Source organism: Penicillium expansum, assembly GCF_000769745.1.
Source record: "Penicillium expansum strain MD-8 chromosome Unknown contig48, whole genome shotgun sequence".
Taxonomy (NCBI): domain Eukaryota; kingdom Fungi; phylum Ascomycota; class Eurotiomycetes; order Eurotiales; family Aspergillaceae; genus Penicillium; species Penicillium expansum.
Genome location: NW_015971175.1, coordinates 436,530 through 459,067, shown reverse-complemented (window position 1 = coordinate 459,067; position 22,538 = coordinate 436,530). Strand labels below are relative to the sequence as shown.

At 49.9% G+C, this 22,538-nt stretch overlaps 8 protein-coding genes across 8 annotated transcripts; 4 read left to right on the top strand and 4 right to left on the bottom strand.

Annotated features, from left to right (window-relative positions):
* Positions 1-36: 36 nt before the first annotated feature.
* PEX2_019060 (Zn(II)2Cys6 transcription factor domain-containing protein) lies at positions 37-2,243 on the bottom strand (the record flags this gene model as incomplete). The annotated part of the gene is made up of 2 exons (XM_016739181.1): positions 37-277; positions 355-2,243. The coding sequence occupies 2 exons, from the start codon at positions 2,241-2,243 to the stop codon at positions 37-39; spliced, it is 2,130 nt and encodes a 709-aa protein (XP_016603068.1).
* Positions 2,244-6,433: 4,190 nt separating this feature from the next.
* On the bottom strand, positions 6,434-7,185 carry PEX2_019050 (phosphoribosylglycinamide formyltransferase; the record flags this gene model as incomplete). The annotated part of the gene is made up of 2 exons (XM_016739180.1): positions 6,434-6,694; positions 6,775-7,185. The coding sequence occupies 2 exons, from the start codon at positions 7,183-7,185 to the stop codon at positions 6,434-6,436; spliced, it is 672 nt and encodes a 223-aa protein (XP_016603067.1).
* A 774-nt stretch (positions 7,186-7,959) lies between these two features.
* On the bottom strand, positions 7,960-10,596 carry PEX2_019040 (RING-H2 finger protein; the record flags this gene model as incomplete). The annotated part of the gene is made up of 2 exons (XM_016739179.1): positions 7,960-8,103; positions 8,161-10,596. The coding sequence occupies 2 exons, from the start codon at positions 10,594-10,596 to the stop codon at positions 7,960-7,962; spliced, it is 2,580 nt and encodes an 859-aa protein (XP_016603066.1).
* Positions 10,597-11,363: 767 nt separating this feature from the next.
* PEX2_019030 (uncharacterized protein) lies at positions 11,364-12,659 on the top strand (the record flags this gene model as incomplete). The annotated part of the gene is made up of 1 exon (XM_016739178.1): positions 11,364-12,659. The coding sequence occupies one exon, from the start codon at positions 11,364-11,366 to the stop codon at positions 12,657-12,659; it is 1,296 nt and encodes a 431-aa protein (XP_016603065.1).
* Positions 12,660-13,112: 453 nt separating this feature from the next.
* Positions 13,113-14,732, top strand: PEX2_019020 (uncharacterized protein; the record flags this gene model as incomplete). Its single annotated transcript, XM_016739177.1, has 1 exon — positions 13,113-14,732. One exon carries the CDS (start codon positions 13,113-13,115, stop codon positions 14,730-14,732), a length of 1,620 nt encoding a protein of 539 aa, XP_016603064.1.
* A 419-nt stretch (positions 14,733-15,151) lies between these two features.
* Positions 15,152-17,321, bottom strand: PEX2_019010 (VPS9 domain-containing protein; the record flags this gene model as incomplete). The annotated part of the gene is made up of 2 exons (XM_016739176.1): positions 15,152-17,024; positions 17,086-17,321. 2 exons carry the CDS (start codon positions 17,319-17,321, stop codon positions 15,152-15,154), a joined length of 2,109 nt encoding a protein of 702 aa, XP_016603063.1.
* Positions 17,322-17,786: 465 nt separating this feature from the next.
* Positions 17,787-19,652, top strand: atg15 (triglyceride lipase ATG15; the record flags this gene model as incomplete). The annotated part of the gene is made up of 2 exons (XM_016739175.1): positions 17,787-17,963; positions 18,015-19,652. 2 exons carry the CDS (start codon positions 17,787-17,789, stop codon positions 19,650-19,652), a joined length of 1,815 nt encoding a protein of 604 aa, XP_016603062.1.
* A 1,177-nt stretch (positions 19,653-20,829) lies between these two features.
* PEX2_018990 (catalase) lies at positions 20,830-22,506 on the top strand (the record flags this gene model as incomplete). The annotated part of the gene is made up of 4 exons (XM_016739174.1): positions 20,830-20,851; positions 20,909-20,961; positions 21,015-21,194; positions 21,256-22,506. The coding sequence occupies 4 exons, from the start codon at positions 20,830-20,832 to the stop codon at positions 22,504-22,506; spliced, it is 1,506 nt and encodes a 501-aa protein (XP_016603061.1).
* Positions 22,507-22,538: the final 32 nt, after the last annotated feature.

Sequence of the window (22,538 nt, the reverse complement as noted above, 5' to 3'; positions counted from 1 at the left end):
CCCCCCCCCCCCCCCCCCCCCATTCACTGACGAGCACTATAAAGGGCTCTTGTCGTCGTCGGTTTCATCGAGATTCAACTTCCCGAACATAGACTTCATATCACGAACAGCTTCGCGCTTCTCATCGCGTGTCTGCGATGAGCGTTCCTCGGTCAAGGAACGAATTTCGCGGACAATGCTTGTATACCCTTCATCATTAGGGAGCCACCAATGGTTGACCTCTGGGACTTGCCAGATGGTAGCGAGCCCGGTGCGGAAACTAGGGACGATGATGTACCTATTCGCATGGATGACCCCAGGTTAGCTTTCTTGATAATGTAGATCTGAAACGCAGATACGCCGGTGGAATCTTACCCATGTTGCTCTAACAACGCTAATCTGCGACGGGCCCACATTTGATACTTATGCTCTCTGGGAAGAAACATGCCTATCATGCCGATGCTGTTTTTAAAATTGAGGCAATATCCGGTTTCCTTGTAGGGCCAACGAATCATTGTCTCGATTAGACGACACTGCTCCTTGGACAATTCATGCAAATCCTGAAGCAAAGGCTGTTGCAGGACTTGCATGGTCTGGAACTTGTACATTGTCTCGGTGGCGAGAATGTCGATCCAAGCATAATTGATATCCCACAAGGGACCTCGATACAAGATACCTGGCACGTATGGATCGACAACGTCATCTTCGGTCAAGGGTTGCTTCTGTGGGTAGTGTTGCACTTTGTATTCGTAGTTATCGAATGTCCTGAGAATCATCTTGGCCTGCTCAAGCCATTGGCCAAGGTGTTCGTTCTGGATGGCGAATTGTTCCATTGATATCATTCCGCGAGATAACTTCGCATAAAGGGAAGCCATATCCAAGCCGAAGCGTCGATTGATTGATGCCACATGGGCGAGTTGTTTAGATGGATCATCCGGATAGATAGCAGCTTGCTCAGCATCATACTGCTCCTTTGCAAGGTACCAATCTCGACCGAGAACTGTTTCGGTCCCGGCCAAAATCCCCACGATCACATCGAAGCGCGAGTACCATAAGAAGATATTGGTGTGTAGCTCGTTCACGTTGGCAGACTCCGGTGTTATTAGCTCTAGCATAAATGCATGTGCTGCCTGGTGGTGATCAATCAGGTTCATCCAATCTCCAATGTATTCCTGTGAGTGCACCAAAGTTAGAAAAAGGTCGGCGCAGTAGTCACCGGGGGGGGGGAGGGAACACACCTCGAATGTTGTCAGGACAAGGACGGTACACAGTGTAGCCTCACTGTGCTCCTCTCCAGAACCCAATGATTTCCGGAGGAGAACCAATGCTTTATTATAGTATTTCAAAAATGTATAGAGCTTTCCCCCAGGGCTGTGTAAACAATGATGGTAGGCCGAAAAGGCCACCAGGGAGTAGAGGAGAGGCTCATATTGCAAGGCAAGTTCAATAAGGCCGTGATGGATGAAATTGGAGGAACCCTGTCTCAAGAAGAAATGTGGAGGAGTCATAAAATCCTGGTGGAAATTTAAATAAAATTGCAAATCGTCCGGTAAGCGCGCATTGTTGAGCAATTCTGTTGTGGAATGTCCAAGGCTGCCCGAGCGCACGCTCATCGACTCAAAGCGCGGTGATTCAGTCGATGGCGAACTACTCTGTTCTTTGATGTAAGGACTAGCGTCGGACGTGGCCCTTGCATTGTGATTCTGAAGCGATTGTGCACTTTGACTCTTACGCAGATCCGGTTGTGATGTGGTTGTGGCGCTTGCTGGCGACGGTCGGGATTTGGATACGGCACTGTCGGGTTCCTCTTCGTCGATGATGGGCTGCAATGGGCTAAGAGTCTCGGAGTCTACCTTCGCAGATGAATCGCTGCCGCGAGACTGCGGGCGACCAGCGCGCGACTTAGCTGTATTGCGTGAGCTAGCCTTGGAGGATGCGGACGAGGATGACGTGGGTGAGGGATAGACACAATCGCGGCTCCCTTTCCTACACCGTTCACATAGTGGACGGTTCTCGTCGCACTTGATCCGGCGCGAACGGCAGGTAAAGCAGCCGCTCCGGGTGCGCTTATGCTTCTTCTGGTCCGAGAGAGGTTGGAACAGAGCTTGTTTCTGGGGGGTTGTATATGACGGGGGCACTAAGATCGTCTGTGCCGCGGATGGATCGTGCCAGAATGCAACGCTCTCGGGATACTGTGTTTGTCCAAACAATGAATACGAAGATGAGCTTGAATCCTGTTTCATTGAGTCCAGAAAGCCCGACATGGCCGTCTGGGGTGACTGATGTGAGTGCGTCATTGTCGCGGTATGACAAAACCCGTCCAAACTCCCCTTAATTCCCTTGCTTTCCTTGATTCCTCTAATCCCGTCCAATGAGTCAACAAGATCGAGTCATCATCTTTAATATCAAAGAGAGTTGGAAGAAAAGAGGTGAAGTTGGTGGGGGTTGAATGTACAAAGTAAGTGACCCAAACCAATGGAACCGGGGACGTGCGGAGATTAAAAGGAAGAAGGGGGAAAAAAGTTGATTTGGCTATAAAAACGATAAAAACGACCATTTTGAACTGATTGAACAATTCAAATCGAATTTAAACGAATCGGCTTATTTCTTTCTTTCTAATACTCCTTAAACCCCTTTTTTCGGTGTCTAGCCTCCGAATATAAGCTAAAGCGTGATCTACGACCTATATCTAATACGATATGTACGAAGTACAACACCGTATTCTGGACTCCAACAAAGAGTTGGATATGGAATATGGAATATGGAACAGGTGGATATAGCATGGGCTGATTCAGGAGAGCTTGCATCCGGCTAAATCAAATATCTCTCTGGCGGAGCCACATATGGGCCTGGGTATATAGGAGGTATTGCCCTTCCAAGGCTATATACGGAGTACGGAGTACAGAATAGTTGGTTAATGTTTTTTTTTTTTAAAAAAAAAGTATTCTAAGTATTCTAGTTCCCCCTGGATCTAGGCATACATCCAAGTTACATTTTATTCTAAATACAACCTACTTTGTACGAAGTACTCCGTACTCCGTACTTTTGTCTATCATTACTATCCTAGCCCCCTCATCAACGAAGATCAGGAACATCTTATTCCTTCCAAAAAAAAAAGAAAGACATACAAAGTACGGAGTAGATCTCCACATACGAAATTTAGGTCTCGACGTATCAGAAAATTGACAAAGAAAATGAAGAAAATGAAAAATGAAAAAAGGGGGGTGACAACGACGATCCCAAGCCACAAGGATAAATCCGAGCAATTCTTGTCTTAGGGCTTGGCCGGGTCTACTATGCAGAGAACCATGATAGTGTCCATGGATCTGTCCCGGTTCCCCCGGGCCATTCTCGGGTTTTGGTACTCGAGGGAGATGAGCTACTCATACCGGTAGGTATTTGGGAGTTCTTGGTTTTCTTTGTGCTTTTTTGGGGGCTGTGATTGAAGATAGGAGAGGAGCCAGAATGAGATTTTTCACTATTCTCTTCCCTTTTTTGGTCTTTCGCTTTCCCCCCCCCCCCCTATTTTCATATATCGACTGCTAGTACTCTGTAGATCCAAATCAAAACCAACAAGGGTCTTACATTGACTCAATTATCCGTTGTTAAGCTCCGGCAATGTCAGCACAATACCGGTCATGTCTGACTTATACTACATAAAATGTTCGGGCGGCGAGTCCCGCAATAAAAATAACCTAAACCCGGCAAATGTGAAACCTCCGAGGGCAGCCAGATAAATAGAAATGCCGAAAACGTTCTGCTGACGGAGATCGGTTCCAAGTGGAGGCGGCTAGGGTAGATTGTGGGAATCTGGAGGTCCTCATTCGCGGATTCGAAAAACAATAGTCTGCACTAAATGTGGAGATTTTTGTTTCTTTTGTTTCTTTTTTGTTTTCTCTTTTGCTTAACTGGTTCTAGTCAAAGTACCGCCGTCACAAAATGCAGCTGTAAGCTATTACTGGCCCCTTTCCCGCCTCCTCTGACTTCCCGATTCGAGGGGCTAAAATATGTCCGGGGGTTCTCGACCGGCACTGCGCTTGATCGACGATGGGTTGACAGAGAAGGTGGGCCTGTCAGATCGAAAAAGGCACTAACGCTCTTCGAAGCCTTGGACCGACTACAATATGTATCGGCTCAAGTATCTCAATTCAGTTGGAAGCTCCGTCGTCCCAGACGCTACGGAGTACTCCGTACATGATCCCTAATTGGACTTGCAATATTAGCTCAAAGACCAAAATATAGGGGTAAGTGGAAGGAGGGTTGGTAATTGTATGGAGATGCACGATGTAGATTGCAACGCCATCAAACGACTGAAAATTACTCCGTACACCCAGATGATAATCCCGATGCATATTTCAAGGTTCCAAAGCTCTGGCCACATTTATCCCATAAATATGCCGGCCGTGCACGAGCACTTCATCCATGTGGGTGAGATAGAACCCGAGCTAAGGCAACGCTAGGGGACCAGCTCCATGACAGGACCCATGTGAGTATGTACCCAGCTGACAGTCGTGAGGCTCCCAAGAAGATTTTCTTTTTTTTTTCTTTTTAACTTTTCTTTTTGGCTTTCTTTTCGCTCGCAACTTCCCTACCACATATATGAAGTATTATGCATCATGCATTAAGCTGATCTAAGTAATATCTCTGCGAAATTGTTATAGATTCGCCATACAACATACAACCAAAGATCCTGGCAGAAGTTAATGTCCCCACTAACCCACTTGCCACTATGCCCGATTTGGTATCATTTTGAGAGCGACAGGGTTCCAGGGTCACTGACTGTTAATTATAATGAGATCAGCAAGCGGCAAAGAGTGGTTCTCTGGTGGACTCGTTGGAGATCATATGGCGTTGTGATTTTCAAGGTGCGTGCGCTGAACATGAAACTGGAGTTTTATACTCCCACGATCAACGTTTTCTGCGTTTTCCAGCCCAATTGGCTGTTTTGGTCGAATTGAATGGAGAATAATAGAGTTTCATTAGATTATCGATTTATATTGTGCGCCACGAAGAAAAATCTGCTTCTTCATCTGGTGGAAACATGCAAAAAAAATATATCAGCCGGAAGCTTACAAGCTTTTTATTGGTTACCATGGAGGGTTAAAAAGTACAAAGTACTCACATAGCATTTTGGTTTTTGTAATCATAGTCCTGGTTCTGGGTTGTACACTAACTTGGTAGGTCCACGGGTGGATATAAAGTGGCTGAAGTGAGGATGTATACGGAGTACATATTGAAAGTCCCGTTGCATTCTCGGCAGTCGGAGTTTATTACCCGAATGATACTGTAAAATAACATCAAGGAAGTAGTGACCATCCTATAACCTTGGAATGGTGCTGCATGTTTGTATACCCTATACGTTGTGCAATGAGGGTTCAGCTATTATGGTATATCAAACACAAGAAACAAGCAAAGAATCACCACTATTGGAGCTCTGAAACTTGATCAGGAAAGATCCCAGTCCGCGCCCAAAATGGATATACTATGCGCCGATCACAAGTGACGAGACACTATCTAATTGAGTTGACGCCGGTGAATTCGGGGGCCAAAAGCAACCCACATAATCCACCGTCAAGCCCAACATCCGACTAAAAGGGGAATGGTGGAGCACTCAGAGAACCAAGGCGCTGGGAATTGGCTTTGATCTATCATGGTGGCGCCACGATCATAGGTCCAACGGCTAGTTTAGCGTTGCAACGCTTCTGATTGCCCACTTTCTCCTCGGGTTGCATTGCATGGACCACACCTTTTTCTCTTTTGATTTTCCCTCGCCTTCCGAGGCTCTAGATTCCCCACGTGAATACTCCGTAGTGACTTCCCGTCTGTCCTACATTGCAGACAAGGGGAGGTTCATACATGTAGAGGGTGTGTCGCGTGCCCCCGAATGGGTGCCAGGGACGCGAATGTGGAAGATGCAGTCAGGCTGTGGTGTTTACAGGCTTGAGCCTGCCTGGAATAGGCCAGCTAAACATGAAATTCCTAAATATAGTGGTTTCCACATTGGAGGTCTAAGATGCAGCTAAACCCGCCTTGCAGGCCTGGCATGTGATGAAAATTTGACCGGTGAAATGGTTGCAATTTCACATTCCTGTTGATTATCAAGGAGCTTTTCTTGGTCATTTGGTTTATTTCTCGTTTCCACTATAATTACCACGGAGTGTGTGAATGTTGGACCGGTAGTCTTGGCACGTTCTTGGCTTCGTGGCGGAAGTCTTGATTTGGTCGGCTCTGATCTCCAAATTGGCATGCAACCATGATCATATGTGTCTTTTTGTTTTTCTGCAGTCATACAAGATATACCGAGAATATAGTCATAAATCGTCAACAGCCCCAAGGATGGCATAATTCGGGATTTATAGCCCTGGGTCGATCATTGGTCAAACAAAACGCAGATCGAGAATCGCGGCGTCCCTTCATCCACTATGCGGAGTAATCATCCAAGACAAATGGGTATTCAGGCACTTGAGGCTTTTTGTTTTTGGGCAATCAACTCGTTCACCACTTTATCCACTCCTTCAACAACGACTCCCCACTCAGTCTCATGGACTCGAGTTTCAAAGGTCTCGAGGTTCTCATCCTGGCCTTTCCGGAAAGGGATCTCCCGCACCAGAATTGGTGTGCCCATATCAACTTCGGAAATGACATCGTGCATCATAACACCGGTCTTGTCAATGTGGCCGTCCAACCATGCAGCATGGGCGCGGCCAATCGCATTCTAATGATCAGGGAAAGTCAGATATCAGCATATAATCCTAGCTAACAAGCCACACTCCCAAAAGAAGCTCTATTACTTACAACGCCATTGAAAGCGCCCGGCAACGCGGGGTGCAAGTTAATAATCCTCGTCTTAGCAGCCTCCAGAGGCTCCAAGAACTGCGGTGATAGAATGTGCATGAAGCCCAGACACACGACCAGCTCAGGCGCGTCGGCAAGGATCAGCCTCGCGAGCTCAGCATCGTATTCTTCGCGCGCAAGCTGAACACCTTCCGGCGTCGCGGGGTGCTGCTTCTTGTACTTGACAAGGTTGTGGTATTCGGTTGGGATGTTGGCCTTGCTTGCGCGCTCGAGGCCGAATGCGGTCTTGCGGTTAGAGATTACGCGGACGATTGTTGCGTTTATCTGACCTGCGGCAACTTTATCGATCACGGCTTGCAGGTTGGAGCCATTGCCGGATATGAGGACTGTGACGCGAATTGGAGAGGCCATGGTGGATTGTAGGTTTATAGGTCTTTGGTGGGGGGTATGGCGGGGGTTTTCGTTAAATTGCAGACTTCGGAGGTTGGAAGGGTAGAGTGCACAGTTAAACCCTTTTTCGGTTGCGGTGATCTCAATTGAGTACTTCCAATGACAGTGAGACTATATGCTACTCTCAAAGCTTAGAGAATGAACGAAATAGCACAAGATCGCTGGCGCAAGCCAGCCCGCGGGGAACGGAGTTTGGTGATTTTTTGGATTACCTAAGTCAGCCGCGGGGCAGCGGGACCCGGGATACTACGAAGTACCTGAGCATACGGGGAACATAAACGGCAATAATCATGATAGCAAAAGTATCTAAGGCTGGTTGCATAGCCTTATGGGTTTTGTACATGCATTTCAATGTTTGAAACAGTTCCTGGCCAGATAGGGCCATGTGTATGGCGGGCCAGGGTTTACGAAAATACACCGAACAAACGAAAACCAAGAATTGATAGACGTAAAGACTAACTTTCTCAGGGCTGAAAGTATGAGTTATCTCCCAAGAGGAGAGGTCCTTGTTTCTAGGCCCCGAGAGCAAATATTCGATAACCCAACATGATGAAAGCACCTAAAGTCGATGCACAAAAATGAGATGCAAAGGGGATATCCGTGGGGGAAAACAGTCGTTAAAGGTTCTAAGCACACGCTGCATGCTAAAGCTAAAAGGAGAGAGAATTCAGATGTCAAAGTTGGGGAGTTGCTCACATCGCTGGTTTGACCATGCTTGCTAGGAGGTAGGAGAGATCAGACGGCTGTGCCATCTGGAGCAGGGGTAGGAGCAGGAGCAGGATTGGGTGCCAGGTTGTCGGTGTTGGGGTCATTGCTTGGGGTTTCGTTGACGCCTTGGCCTCGACACAGAGGACAAGAGTTTCTCCCAGTGGTTAACCACTACGACATACGGTTAGCAATCAAACAGATAGAAATAAAAGGACAAAGGTAACACACCTGGTCTATGCAGTCCTTGTGGAAGACATGTTTGCATTTACCCAGCTCTCGAACTTCCTCGGCGACCTCATAATCACTCAAGCAGATCAAACAGCGTTCCCCGTCTTGGATTTGAATGGCGCCAGCGCCTTCCACGGCTTCGGCCACCAAGGAACCTGCATACTCCACGAGCCGGAATAGTCCGCCGGCGGAGTTGACATCGGTTTGAGAGGCGACGGGGGGTTTTGCTGGACCCAACAGTGATGAAAGCAGGATCATATCCTCGTAGGTTGGGTTCTGTTTAAGAAGTATTAGCCACCAGGTTCCTGATAAAGGCGAGTAGGGTATTCTTGCATCGGTGAAAAGGCTTGGCGTCGTCAAAGCCGGGTGATTCTCAGAGAGGTTGGTTCCAACAACATAAATTAACCAACTGCGACCTCCGCTTGGTGGGGGTTGATCGGGCTCAACCATGCCATTGCGTCGAACGGCACCAGAGCCGAGGGCCCGATGACGAGCATACTCGGAATCGCTTCGACGTCGCTGACGAGCAGTATTGAATGCCATAGGCTCTTCCAAGGTCTCCGCCATCGGTTGCATTGCCTGGCCTTCATGGAGGTGGGGTAGAATATCTGGAGCAATTGCCGAAGAAGAGGACGGTCTACGGCTGGGAGTGGAAGTGGCGGAAGACAACGCAGACACCCCCTGTTCAGCTGGGGTTGATGGAGGTGGGTGCGGTCCTGGGGGGCTTTCGGAGAAACCAGAGGGATGGTAGGATGGGAATGCAGCACGGGGCCCAGTATCAGACATTCTTCTAAAGTGATTAGGAACTGATGGGCGCGGAAATTCTGTGGCTCCGGCAGAGGGGTGTAGGGTTGGGTGGCCTGGCTGCCGAGGAAGATGCAATCTGGACCGCATATCGCCCCTTTGAGTAGGTTCACCAGTGGCATCTTGAGGCCGCGGGATAGTATTGGGTGGCAAAAACGGTAGGCCAAGTAGAGCATCTAGACCGGGGCCCGGACTTGCAGACTGTTGCTGTTCAGTGTTACCTCCGTTTCCAGCCGGGACGGAGCGAACTCCAACGACAACCAGAGTAACTGTTCGTCCTTCGCCTTCGGCAGGCCCATCGACGTCCATTCCATCGGTTTGAGTCCCACGGTCGCCGATACCATTCGCGCTCTGCCCTGAAGCGCCTGGACCTGTGGGAGATTCCGAATTGGCAAATCGGAACACACGCAAGAAATTGACAGGATGTGAGGGTGCTTCATTTCCAGTCGGCCCCTCTCCTGTTGCAGGCGGTTGAGCCTGCGCAGAAGTCGCGTGCTGCAAACTCTGGATGAAGTTCTCCAAAGAGCCATCTAGCCCGTCATTTCCCAATGCCTGTATATTAGGCAACGCAGGACCGGCAGTGCCGGATAACTGAGCTGCAATTGCAGATGCGGCAAGCTGAAGAACCCTCGACAGAGGTGTTTGCTCCTCTCGCCGCAATACTCTGGATGATCTCGCCCGGATCATCCCAGGCAATCGGCGCATCAAAGCAGGATTCGGCTGGGCGGGAGATGAACCAGTTTCCGGCCTCCCAGACTGTATGGCTGGCTCTACCGAATCAAGTTCATGAGGCGGCTCACCGAAGTCCATACGCGTGTCCATGGCCCTATCATCAAATAAGGGATCTGACATTTGATAGCCCGGGCTTTCGTGAGGCTGCGAATCTGAGTGTGGTTGGCCGAACATGTGAGAAATAGGAGATGAAATCGAATGGCGCATGCGTTGTAGCCTAACACTGCGACGCCAGGATGCTCTCGTAGGCTCAGGTATCTGAGATGAAGAGTCGATGTATGTCGGGTTTGCTGGTGCATCTGGAATTCCAACAGACTCCGCGCGGGGTGGAATAAAATACGGCGCACGAGCAGATCGGCGCCGAGTAATTCCTCTGGAGCTGAGTGAATTGAACGCACTAAACCGACCGGAGGTGTGAGTAGTCTCGGATCTTGGGATGGGCATATGAACTAGGCCATGTCGGTGTGCATGTCCCTCCGCCGGTGTCTCTTCTTGACTGTTGAGAAGTCCACGAATAACTGAATTGGGAAGGAGCCTAGAGCCCAGCCTCGACATGGTCGATTGTCTTCGTGCTGCCATGCGAGCAAATGCCGCAGTGCGGTATTCGCGGGGTGGGAGTTCATACTCGGGCCCGTCCTCCTCCTCAATGCTCCGCATGGGTTGCGAACCCCCAGCGGAAAACCGGCCTGGCCGGTCGGATGCCATATCTTGGTCGCTCCTGTTGTGTGTGTTCATGTCTGCCCGTGGTGACAAATCACCCTCTCCGTTGTGTTCAGCCGCCTGTCTATGATTCATGTTTTCATCCCTTGTGTTAGGGCCACGCTGTATCGGGAAAGGTGCAAGGTGTGCCGGATAACCAGGGTTGGATGGATCACGTTGCGTAGAAGAGGACTGTCCCATAGTAACAGAGTTGTGACCGTTGGAGTGATGCAGAGAGTGTCAACGACTGTTCATTGCCACGCGAGGACCATATGGCTAGTAGTTGCGACCGTATTAATCTTGAGCCGAACCTAGGAGATGGAAATGATAAGTAAAAGTATCTAAGTGATGTATGAAGCAGGTGTCGATTTCTTGCTCGAGCTGACAGGGCCGATGCAGTTGATTCTCGGGTAGTGGTTCTAAAGGAGCCGTATGTGTCGGACCTTTGGAACAAAGGAGTGGAGAGCGGACAGGGAGTTGGCGGTTACCAGGTTATTTGCGACAGGAACGAAACGCGTAAGACAATTTCACTGCCCAATACGATCAACAGCGGCCAGAGGTCTCAAACGGTCTGACGAGTCCAGGCACAGCCCAACTCCGAGTGGTATAACCGCCGAGCCTTGAATCTCGGGGAGCTATGGTGACCACGCTCAGGAAAGAACGGCCAGCGACTGGCAAACACGAAACGGAGGCGAAAGAATACTGGGCAAAATGAAAAGGGGGAACTAGAGGAAAAGGAAAAGGAGGAGTAGAGGAGTCATATCAAAGCAAGCAATTGATAGAGGACGATAAGTGATGATGTTTGCCTCCTTTGCTTCGACTCGAGTGCCTCAGGCACCATGTCTTCTTTCCGTCATGTTCCACCCGTGGACGACCCGTTCTCTGACAAATGCGCAAATATCAAATTGGGGCAATTATAGGCTCTAGTACAGACCTGCGGCGCATGGAATACGCCCCCTCTCTAGCATATGGCTGCGCCGTCGTCTTCGGTTTTTTCTCTACCAATACCGCCTTGGCTTCAGCCACCTGCCAGTCGCGTATCTCAATATGACCGCCGGAAACGCAAAAAGAGTGTGGGGTGGAGTGAAAGTGACCTAGATGGCGACGAAACAACTGATATCGCATCGGCTACGGAATCTGAGCCTGCCGGGCCCCCCTTGGTATTGACGCCGAATGAATCACATCAGTACCGAATTGCCGGTTTTCCGTCCAACCAAGAATTGCCGAAAGGCCATTTCCCCCATGAAGCAGATAAAGATGAGCAACTCAGAAGGGAGACTACCTCACGCCACCTCAAAGATTTGGCGGCATTATCACCTCCAATCTACCCTCCTCAGTCGGCCCAGCAAGGCAACATTCGCTTCCAACACCTGGGTGCATTGACAGCCATTTTACATCGATGTATGCTCCAAGGTGATTATGTTCGAGCCGGACGAGCTTGGGGCTTGATCTTGCGCGAAGATTACAGAGGCTTTCAAATGGATGTCCGCAACGAAGCAAGGTGGGGCATTGGCGCTGAAATCTTGCTGCGGCGTGACGAACAGGAAACCTCAGCTAGCCCTGGTACCACCAAGGCGCCGAATGCGATGGAAAGCACACCCATAAATTTTACCGCCAAGGGCTTTGCGGCAGCCAAAGAATATTATGAACGACTTATTCTCAACCATCCATTCATGAAATCTTCTCCACAATCTATTTCCTCTTTGCACTTCTACCCTGCAATGTTTGGGCTTTGGGTGTATAACACCCAAGAAGAAAGCAAGGCGACTAGGAAACATATTGCTCTTCGCCAAGAAGAAGAGCCTGATGAATTTTCTGAGGACGACAATTCAGAATCCGAATTTGCCCACCGTCGGAGGTCACAGAACAAGGCAGATGCTGCCGTCACAGCAACTAGGGCAGTGGAGTTAGAACAGGCGCAGCAGATTGCTGCGCGTATGGACCAGCTCCTAGGGTCTCCTCCATTCTCTGACTCACCTGAATTGCTGGAGCTCAGAGGCATGATCTGTTTGTGGATTGGTGATCTGTTGCTGTCTGCACTATCATTACCAGCGAACTTCGAAGAAGACGACGACCCCGACCGAATGCTCATGGATGAAACCCCAGGCTCCCTTGAAGCGAGACGTGAGCACAGGCTTGCAACTGAAAAGAAAGCAGCCGAAGTCCAAAGGTCGATTGAGCTCTTCGAAAAGGCCAAGAAACGAGGCAGGAGTGTCGCATACAATCTGGAGAGTCTTCATATTGATGATGACTCTGCTGATTGAGGTCCTGGTTGGGATGATTTCGATGTTCCTCTACTGTGGGAACTCCCATGTAAACTTTTATTCAATATACCCCCAATGAATTGCATCTTGTTACTAAAAACTTCTCTGTCCTATTATAATAGAGTTTGATGTATAAGTTGTATAGAAGTGAAGAATTACACCTTGGTGTGGCCTTACGTGGTCGTAGTATTCACAATGTAGGCAAGTCCGCAAGCTAAAGGTTGTGGAATTTATGCTAAGAAGTCACCGCCACTCTAAGGCTCCATACTGTCGTGGTAGCCCTAATTGCTGTGGATGAGGCTTGAAGACGTTTGAAATGATCGGCACGTGACTACGCGGCGATATCGCGTTTGCCCAACAACGTTACCGTGGACTGATTCCCGTCGTCTTTCAGCGTCATCAAAAAGAACACATTTATTCATTCCCCTACAATAGCTAGGCAAAGAAAGTATTATGGGGGTTGGCGATTATGTCCACTCCAAAGAAGGTGGGCAGGCTCGCGGAGCCCCCGACCAAGCCATCCAGTCGCGCCAGCAACGTGCAGAACAAGCCAGAGTCGAGGTACCCGTCACCCAGCTAGTCAATCCAGGTCTTCCAGGTGCCAATGGTAGAGGTGGGCCGCTAGAATTTCATGGTACCACTCAATTCCCAAATCAGCCCCGCAATCTTCCTACGCATGGGACACAGCGTGACAGGGATGTGTTTGACACAGACGTTGAGGCGATTGATGATTCAACCGTGGCGGGGACTAGTGTCTACGGATTTGATGACAACAAATCTCAGGCAGCGTCAAGTACCAATGCTGCCTACACCAACCCGGATCCACAATCGATTTACCAGCCTCGACCTTCACGGAATACGTACGGGTCTAACTGGTATGATGGCCTGGGTGACCAAGCCATGAAGAAGGCGGGGTTTGATTCAGATGACTTTGATGACTTTGGAAGCCAAATGACTTCGTCTCTTGGTGGAGATGGCGGGGATAATGAGAAGTCTGACGAAGCACACGACTGGCCTGTGTTGCACAAACCGCGTACGAGCGAGGAGCCATTGAGCAAGCGCCTGGAGAATTTCTGGTCCGCCAGCAGAAAGAGAACTTCCTCGCGGCAGCCTGTTACTATAGACTCTGATCCCGAGCCTCAGACTCAACCACAACCAAAGTCTAAGCCACGGAAATTGGGTCAAATGCTTCCTCCTGCTGGGCCCAGAAAGATTGTTCTCCCTCATAGCTCGTCAGCAACACCAAGGACACGTTTCAGCCCACCAAAGCCCTCACTTCTTGAACAACTCGACCAACAACTCGATGCATCACCTACTCGCCATAACTCTCAACCTCCACCGGATGTTGGCCGGACACTTAGTATTACATCGTTTCAGGAACATACTGACAGCGACGGTGGAAGCGATGATGACATGGAGGACCACACCATACGTGCCAATGGACGACGGGAAAGCGGCGGGCATTCAATCAATGCCTTTGATATGACCAGTTTGACCGACTTAGATGTCGACCACGCCATGCAGGATCCCTTTTTTGTGCGCGAGTCGCACGAGTTGCACGAATTGCACGAGCCGTCGCGTCGCGGCCGTAGCAACACTGTGATACATTCCAAAAAGCGACCCCTTGAAGCAGACTACCCTCCAGAAGTGCTTTACCAAAAGTCCTTCTCGGAGTTGCAAGCTGAACCTTTTGACAAATCTCCCACCCCTCCTCCACCCGTCATCAAATCACCCTCCTTGCCACCGAACCCACCTGTTATCCCAGACTCTCAGGAACCCAAGAATGCTGTCTTCCATCTGTTGGCTTTGACAGACCAAGAACGCCAGGCTTGTTTGTCCCACATGACCATGGATGAATGGGAAGACTGCGGCGACCAAATGATTGACCGTTTCACTCATCTCCTTTCAGAAATGAAGAACCTACGGCGTGCCCGCCGCCGCACAGCTGCTGTGTTTGAAGGCGAGGTCAAGCGCCGCCATGACCAAGTTGAAGCACAAAGTTTGGAGTTGACGAATAAATTGACTGAGATGAGAACCGGCGGTGCAGAGGTTCTGCGTGGACGCCACTCATGAGCGAGGTATGGCTCTCTTGCTCGGCGTGGCTTCTTCATTGGCTCTTATGTTGTTTGAGATGATTGTGTTATGCCCAAAATTACCCACCGTGGGACTTGATTTATTCATGTTCAATACCCCCTTTACGCTTTCGAGTCTTTTTCTTTGCTATTTTTATTTGCTGGGATCGTACGTGGGGGCTTATCAAATTTGCATTCATATGTTGGTGTGAAAGGAAAATCTTTGCTAAAATGATGTATGATATGGACAATGTGTAGCTTACTCGCCAAAACTATGCTACTTACCCCAAGGTTTATTCACCCAAATGAAATGGAATACCAGATATAATAACGCCATCGATCCATGATGCAAGAATGCTCCATCTCCTGCAATCAATGAGAAGGAGATGAGATGAAGGAACGTGATCTAATCATGGGAACTCATCGAGACTCGGCACCGGGTTTATAAAGCGCAGCAGCGAGTCTCTTATAGTCCTCCAGTAGAACAGCTACGTCCCCAATCCGGAGATCGCGCGCATCCTGTGTCTCAAGGAACCGCTGGATCGGAGGATCAATTTTCGATGAAGAGGTGGGGAGTGGACTAACAGGACCACTAGTGACATCTGTCGAGGCAGGTGATGACTTGAATCTGTCCAGTCCCGATGGAGATACGGACCTGCCGCTGGGAGTCTCTGGTGCGTTGCGGCCAAAGTTCTTCATCATGCCCGGGATGTGGTTCAGAGGGTTGAGCGTGTTGCCAAAGTTTCGCATTGATTCTAACGGAGTGGTTATGGGTGAACTCGACGCAAAATCTTCGCGTAGTGATGTCGTGATGAGCTTTTTACCGCTCCCCTGAGTTCGGGTACTGTCCACGCTCCGGTCTCGAGGGGTAGGGGCGCTGGAGAGGTCTGTGAGTCTTGAACTACTGCGTAGGGGTGTGCTTTCATCCACGGAAACAGAGTTGATTGCTGCGAGCTCCCCTTGGGTCAGGGTTTGGTTGGTGGTAGAGGCAAGCGGCAAGCTCACTAGACGACGAGCCTCGGCCAATGTCTTTGGCAGTATTGGTTCGCTACCTTCGGGGCCGGGTCCTTGGATGTTTTGCATTTCCTTCAGACGACCAAACAGAAAGTTGAAACTGCTGTCCAATGTAGCACCAATGTTCTTCAAGCTTTGGTCGGCAGTGGTGCGCACAGCATCATTTGCAGCCCCGAGAACTTTAGCAGGTGGCTGGAAAAGGTTGCTGAGGCGTCGTTGCTGTGGTGTGACGGAGGGTCGAGGTCTGGGTAATGTAGAGGCGGCGGGTTCTTTGATTTCTGGTTTTGACAATTCCGGCGATGCAGATACAGTCGTCACAGCCGAGGTTGTAGTCTCCTTGGTGGGCCGAAAAGGATCGATATGTTCTACTGATGGGGTTGTTGCCTCACTAGGGGGCTTCAAAGGACCGTCCTGCAGCTCATCGGCACGCAGTGTGGAAAGATCGACGTTTTCCAAGAAGCTAATCGCGGCCTCTAGATTGGTTAGGCAGTAAGCCGTTTCTCCGTCAATTCTGTTTGAAGACCTGAAACGTTGGATAAAGACCAAGTTGCTGACAATATTGATCCCTTCCGGAGGGCATGTCACAAGCGAATAGATCAACGTGGGTAGAATCTCGTCTGCAGAAGAAGACGACGGCAAAAGTTTAGTAAGAGCGTCGACGATGGCCTTGTGCGCCGCTGCAAGCTGCTGAAGCTTTCCAAGGGGGTATTTGTAATCGTTCATCTTCGCGAGATACTCCCGGGCTTGACAAAGAAATTCGTTCGCTTCGTCCTGCTTCTGTTCATCGATTGATTCAAGGTCTATATCGATCCCAAGGTCTTTCAGATTAATGCCGACCAGCAGCAAAGCCGCAGTCTTGGAACGCAACTTTTCATCCCGCACATCATCCAATGTACTTTTGTGCCTCCAGAGTTTCTCATACACCAGCTCGCAAACCCTTCGTTCGGCAGCCTCTTCTAATGCACTTCGTTTGTTTTCAAGGGCTTTACGAGCCTGTCGCTTTTCGGCTACTTCGGACGCAGTCAACATTTGGCGACCTGAAGCTCCTAGCCTGACATCATCCTGAGAGCGCTTGCTACTCAATTTCGACAGTGCGCTTCCTCGTGGAGACTTTGCAGGAACCTGAGGCGAAAGATCCCGGTTTATCCGAGTTATGAGAGCAGAAATATGTGTGGCAATGTGGGACTCGGCGCGGCTGTAGAAAACTTGGAAAAGCTCAGAGATCTTCTCGATCGTAGGAGGTGAGTTGTGGACTTTGGCGCTCAGGGAATTCACGAAACTGTTGGGAAAATTGCTATCAGAATAAAGGTTGAGATGAGCACCAATGTTACCACACTTACCGATCTGCCAGGCTGATTAGTTCAATCGGCAGCTCCTCTGAAGGGTCTTGCACGCTTCGCGAAAGCACAAAGCCATCATCTGCCTGGGCATCGGCTGGTGTGCCAGAGTCTGCGGACCCCCGTCTTTCGAATACGTCGGGTCCATTTTGCTGCCCCTCTTTATTGACAGATGATGACAGAGGTACTGTCTTGGAATCTTGCTCAAGCGTGGGAGATTTCGCGTCCGAGCTGCCCATTCTGGTGAGTGGCCGTGCTAAATGCAAATAAGGCCGAGTGCTATTTTCAGAGGGGCCAGACATTTTAAGGCCAGGGGCGATGGGGTTCTATAAGGCACTAATTGCGCGTCTCCGCTCCCGGATGCAGCTGATAGGCCTGTGTCGATCCGCGCCTGAGACCCCCAGTTCTAGCCTTAGCCTTGTTGTCCAGAAGTAAAGCGATCATAAGTACTCCGCACTCCATACAAAAAACGAAGTATACTGCAGCCGATCAGTAGCAACGCATTGCTCTCTTGATGATCATTTCAGAAGACATCAAATTGACGAGAAATTAGTTTCACACGATATCGCGTCACGTCACGGGGGTACTCATCACGTGCCGATCGCTCTCCGCACTGCGTCACTTGATAAGTGACTCGCCGATAACCGCGATAGACTCACCTGGGTACTTCTCCTTGATCTTGATCCTCATCATCAACTCTCATCATGCCTCGAAAACGTTCATGGATTGAATTTAGCATCCACAGCCTATTATTATCGGCTGCATTATTATCAAGTGCTGCCTCCGCCTCAGGCTATTATCCACCCTCTCAACAACTTCCCATCATCCCGCCCCAGGTACCTTTGAATGGGGCCGAGGCCACACCAGACACCCATGAGTTTGTAAGATGCAAATTGTATCACCCTAGCCGACCCAAACTAACCGTTTTATAGTCCCTACGTCACATTTTCCACCGAGGTACCTATGAACAACCCGAGCTTCATGCGAGACTCGACGTCAAGTCAGACACTCGTCTTCGAACTGTATCCGAAGATGGCTGCGGAGAACAATATATTGCATCGGAATCTTCTCTGGTTGCTTTATCTAGTCCTCTCACAATACAGAGGTTAGTCGACCGACGACTCTCGGTGATTCAAGGTCACTTGGCAGCTGCGCGGTCCTCGGGCTTTGCGGCCGCCTTGTCTCCACTAGAATGGGTCATGGACACCTTGCCTGGACCGAATATTACAGACAAGCAGACTGTTTTGACATTCGCACAAATGACCGCAAATGACTATATTGAGGAGCCTGGAACAGGACAGTGGCACACTATCAATGGCAAATTCAACTATTCGGGGAGCTTTGGTTGGCAAAAGGATGGACTGAGAGGGCACATCTACTCCGATAAGACAAACAGCACTGTCGTCATTTCCCTGAAGGGCACCTCGCCAGCTCTTTTTGACGGCGCAGGTACTACAACAAACGACAAAGTCAATGATAATCTATTCTTCAGTTGTTGCTGCGGCCAAGGAGGCTCATATCTATGGAGACAATCCTGCGATTGCCAGAGTGCTACGTTCACAGCAAATCTGACATGCATCGTCGAGTCTATGAATGACGAAAACCGTTATTACCGGGCAGCGATCGACTTATACTCTAACGTTACCGAGATCTACCCGGATGCAAATATTTGGATGACCGGTCATTCGCTAGGTGGTGCAATGACGAGTCTGGTTGGATTGACGTTCGGGTTGCCTGTGGTCACTTTTGAGGCCGTCCCAGAAGCATTACCCGCAGCTCGACTTGGCCTCCCAAGCCCGCCAGGCTATGACCCACGATTCCCACAGTCGCGACAGTTCACTGGATCCTACCACTTTGGACATACAGCAGACCCAATCTATATGGGAACCTGCAATGGAATTAACTCTATCTGTACATGGGGCGGGTACGCGATGGAGTCAGCATGTCACACCGGACAGGTGTGCACATATGACACTGTGGCAGACAAAGGCTGGCGTGTCGGTCTTGGTACTCACAAGATTGAGAATGTGATATCCGATGTTATTTTGAAATACGACAGTGTCCCCTCATGTGTCGCAGAGGAAGAATGCTTCGACTGTGAACTCTGGAAGTTCTTCCGAAGCAACGGATCTGAGGTTACAACTACTACAACTACTAGCACTACCACATCTCTGACGAGAACCTCTACGTGCGAGACCCCCGGGTGGTGGGGCTGTCTGGATGACAGCACAACTGCTACCACTACGACTACAACTACGACTTCACCAACTAGCACTGCCACTACTACGACATGCCTGACTCCTGGTTGGTTCGGGTGCAATGATCCTACCACAACAGCCACACCAGCACCCACGCTAACTACCACTTTGCCCACGGTGACTGCAACGACCAGTTGTCATGACCCAGGGTGGTTTGGCTGCCGTGACGAAACTAGTACGGTAGCCACAACTACCTCTAATTCTGTCTCGCCCACTTCTGTGACCTGTAATAGCCCAGGAAGGGTATGGGGATGCTGGGACGACTCCACTAGCACGCCTGCGATCACCTCAGCGCCCACTCCTACCAGCTAAACCCCGTTCCTTCCCGTGCATGCACTTGCAGCATTATCTTGGTGCCTCTTTATTTTGATTGATATGTAGGGTGTTGAGAAGCCGCAAGCGCTAGATATACCCACCCACTTTTATGATTTGTTCAAACCCCAATCTACTTTGGGGCTTCCTTTCCCTGCGATATACAAGATAAGTTATACTATTGGCGCACTGAGCGAGCATTTGTTTTGGTTCTTTTTTTTTCATTGTTTTTTTTTTCCACGGCTCTGTATGAGCACACTCCACTGAGTGCTTTTTGATCCTTTCTTGTACCAATTCCAAGGGAAGCACTATTCAAGGTTCTTTGCCGAGGCATAGGTGGAATTAACCAAGGCCTCGCGCAACACTTTGGAGGGACTGACCTTTGGAGGTTTCAATTGCTATCATACTATGACAATTAGATATGTCAATGAATTTTTCGGATATAAAATTGTGTACAACATAATTGACTTGCACCTCAACTAGTCCGTCAAGCCAACTCCGTATCTCCGGGTTCGGAAAGGCACGCCGAGGGTTACCGATCTCGGATCGTTCCGACAGAACAAATTCAGCTGACAGCTTGAGCTCGGGTTGACCTGCTAAATTGGGAGGACGACTTGACCTCCCCGGAATGTCTCCCGATCTAGCCACAGTCCATTTACAAAGCTATTCATTGTCCCGTTCTCTACTCCTATTCAGGGAGTGGACCCGATAGGATAATATCAGCGATTGGATATCGAACATTCTGCATGCCCACGTCAAGAGGCATGGCATTTGCAGATATTCAAAGATCTGTTGTAGAAAATTCGTTTTTCACATTTTCAGCCCGTATTTATCGTCTATACTCTACCTGCAACACGAATAAGGGGAAATTATCCAAAACATCTGAGTAGAAGACACAAAACAATTACTTTGAAAAAAGACTATCAAACAAAGGGCAAAGCCGCAAACACGGTCGACCATTCTATATATTGTACATCAATATAGTACATAATGTTGATATCGAAAGGTATTAGATAGAATATGGACCAATTGACAGTGGATGATTTCCATATCAAAATCTGGTGGGTCCATGGGCTTTGGACTTTTCCATGGCTCCCCCACAAGGACGTTTTCTTCCTTATATAAATCAACGGACTTCCGGGATTTTTTTCCTCTTCTCCTAAGACAATCTGCCATCATGGGTCAAGATAACGAGCCTAGTAGGTTATACCCTCCATCAACGCCCAGCACACCAACTAATGCCCTCTCTTTTGCAGAAACCTACCGCTATAATGAGACTCCGGTCTACACGGCCTCTAACGGCTGCCCAGTACACCCTGCCCACGTCCTCCTGAATCGCATGGTCTAACCATATATGTATAGGTCATGGATCCCCAGGCTTCTCAGCGCATTGGTCCCAACGGCCCTCTTCTGATGCAGGATTTCCACCTGATCGATCTGCTGGCACATTTCGACCGTGAGCGCATTCCTGAGCGCGTGGTTCACGCTAAGGGTGCTGGCGCCTACGGCGAGTTTGAGGTCACTGATGATATTAGCGATCTCGTATGTACCACCCTGCAGCTTCTTTAATCCCACGGAGAACAACCAGACTAATAACGCATAGACCATCATTGATATGCTCAAGGGTGTTGGCAAGAAGACCAAGATGCTCACCCGTTTCTCGACCGTCGGTGGTGAGAAGGGATCCCCGGACAGTGCCCGTGATCCCCGCGGATTCGCCATGAAGTTCTACACCGAGGAGGGCAACTGGGATTGGGTGTTCAACAACACCCCGGTTTTCTTCTTGCGCGACCCTGCGAAATTCCCCATCTTCATCCACACCCAGAAGCGCAACCCGCAGACTAACCTTAAGGACGCCACCATGTTCTGGGATTACCTCTCCACCCACCACGAGGCCGTCCACCAGGTGATGCACCTGTTCAGTGACCGCGGTACCCCATACTCCTACCGTCACATGAACGGCTACTCCGGCCACACCTACAAGTGGATCAAGCCAGATGGCACCTTCAACTACGTCCAGATCCACTGCAAGACCGACCAGGGCAACAAGACCTTCACCAACGATGAGGCAGCCAAGCTGTCCGCTGAGAACCCCGACTGGCACACCCAGGACCTATTCGAGGCCATCCAGCGCGGCGAGAACCCCTCCTGGACCTGCTACGTGCAAGTCCTGAGCCCTGAGCAGGCTGAGAAGTTCCGCTGGAACGTCTTCGACTTGACTAAAGTCTGGCCCCAGAACGAGGTGCCCCTGCGCCGTTTTGGCCGCTTCACCCTAAACAAGAACCCGGAGAACTACTTCGCGGAGATTGAACAAGCCGCCTTCTCCCCATCCCACATGGTCCCTGGTGCCGAGCCTTCCGCCGACCCTGTCCTCCAGTCCCGTCTCTTCTCCTACCCCGATACGCACCGTCACCGTCTGGGCGGAAACTACGAGCAGATCCCCGTCAACTGCCCACTTAAAGCCTTCAACCCCTCACACCGCGATGGCTACATGAACGTCAACGGCAACTACGGCGCCAACCCTAATTACCCCTCTACCTTCCGCCCGCTCGCCCACAAGCCCGTCAAGGCTAGCCAGGAACACGAGAAGTGGTCCGGCGCTGTCATCGCCGAGCAGTACCCTGTGACATCCGAGGACTACGTTCAGGCTAACGGCCTGTGGCAGGTTCTTGGCCGTACCCCCGGCCAGCAGGAGAACTTTGTCGGTAACATCTCTGGTCACCTGTGCGGCGCCGATGAGCGTGTTCGCAAGGCTACTTACGAGATGTTCCGTCGTGTTAATGCGGATCTTGGTGCTCGCATTCAGTCTGCTACGGAGGCTCATATTACTGGTGCCCCACCAGCGCGTTTGTAAATGTGCTTTTTTTCCTTGCTTGTGCTTTTCAT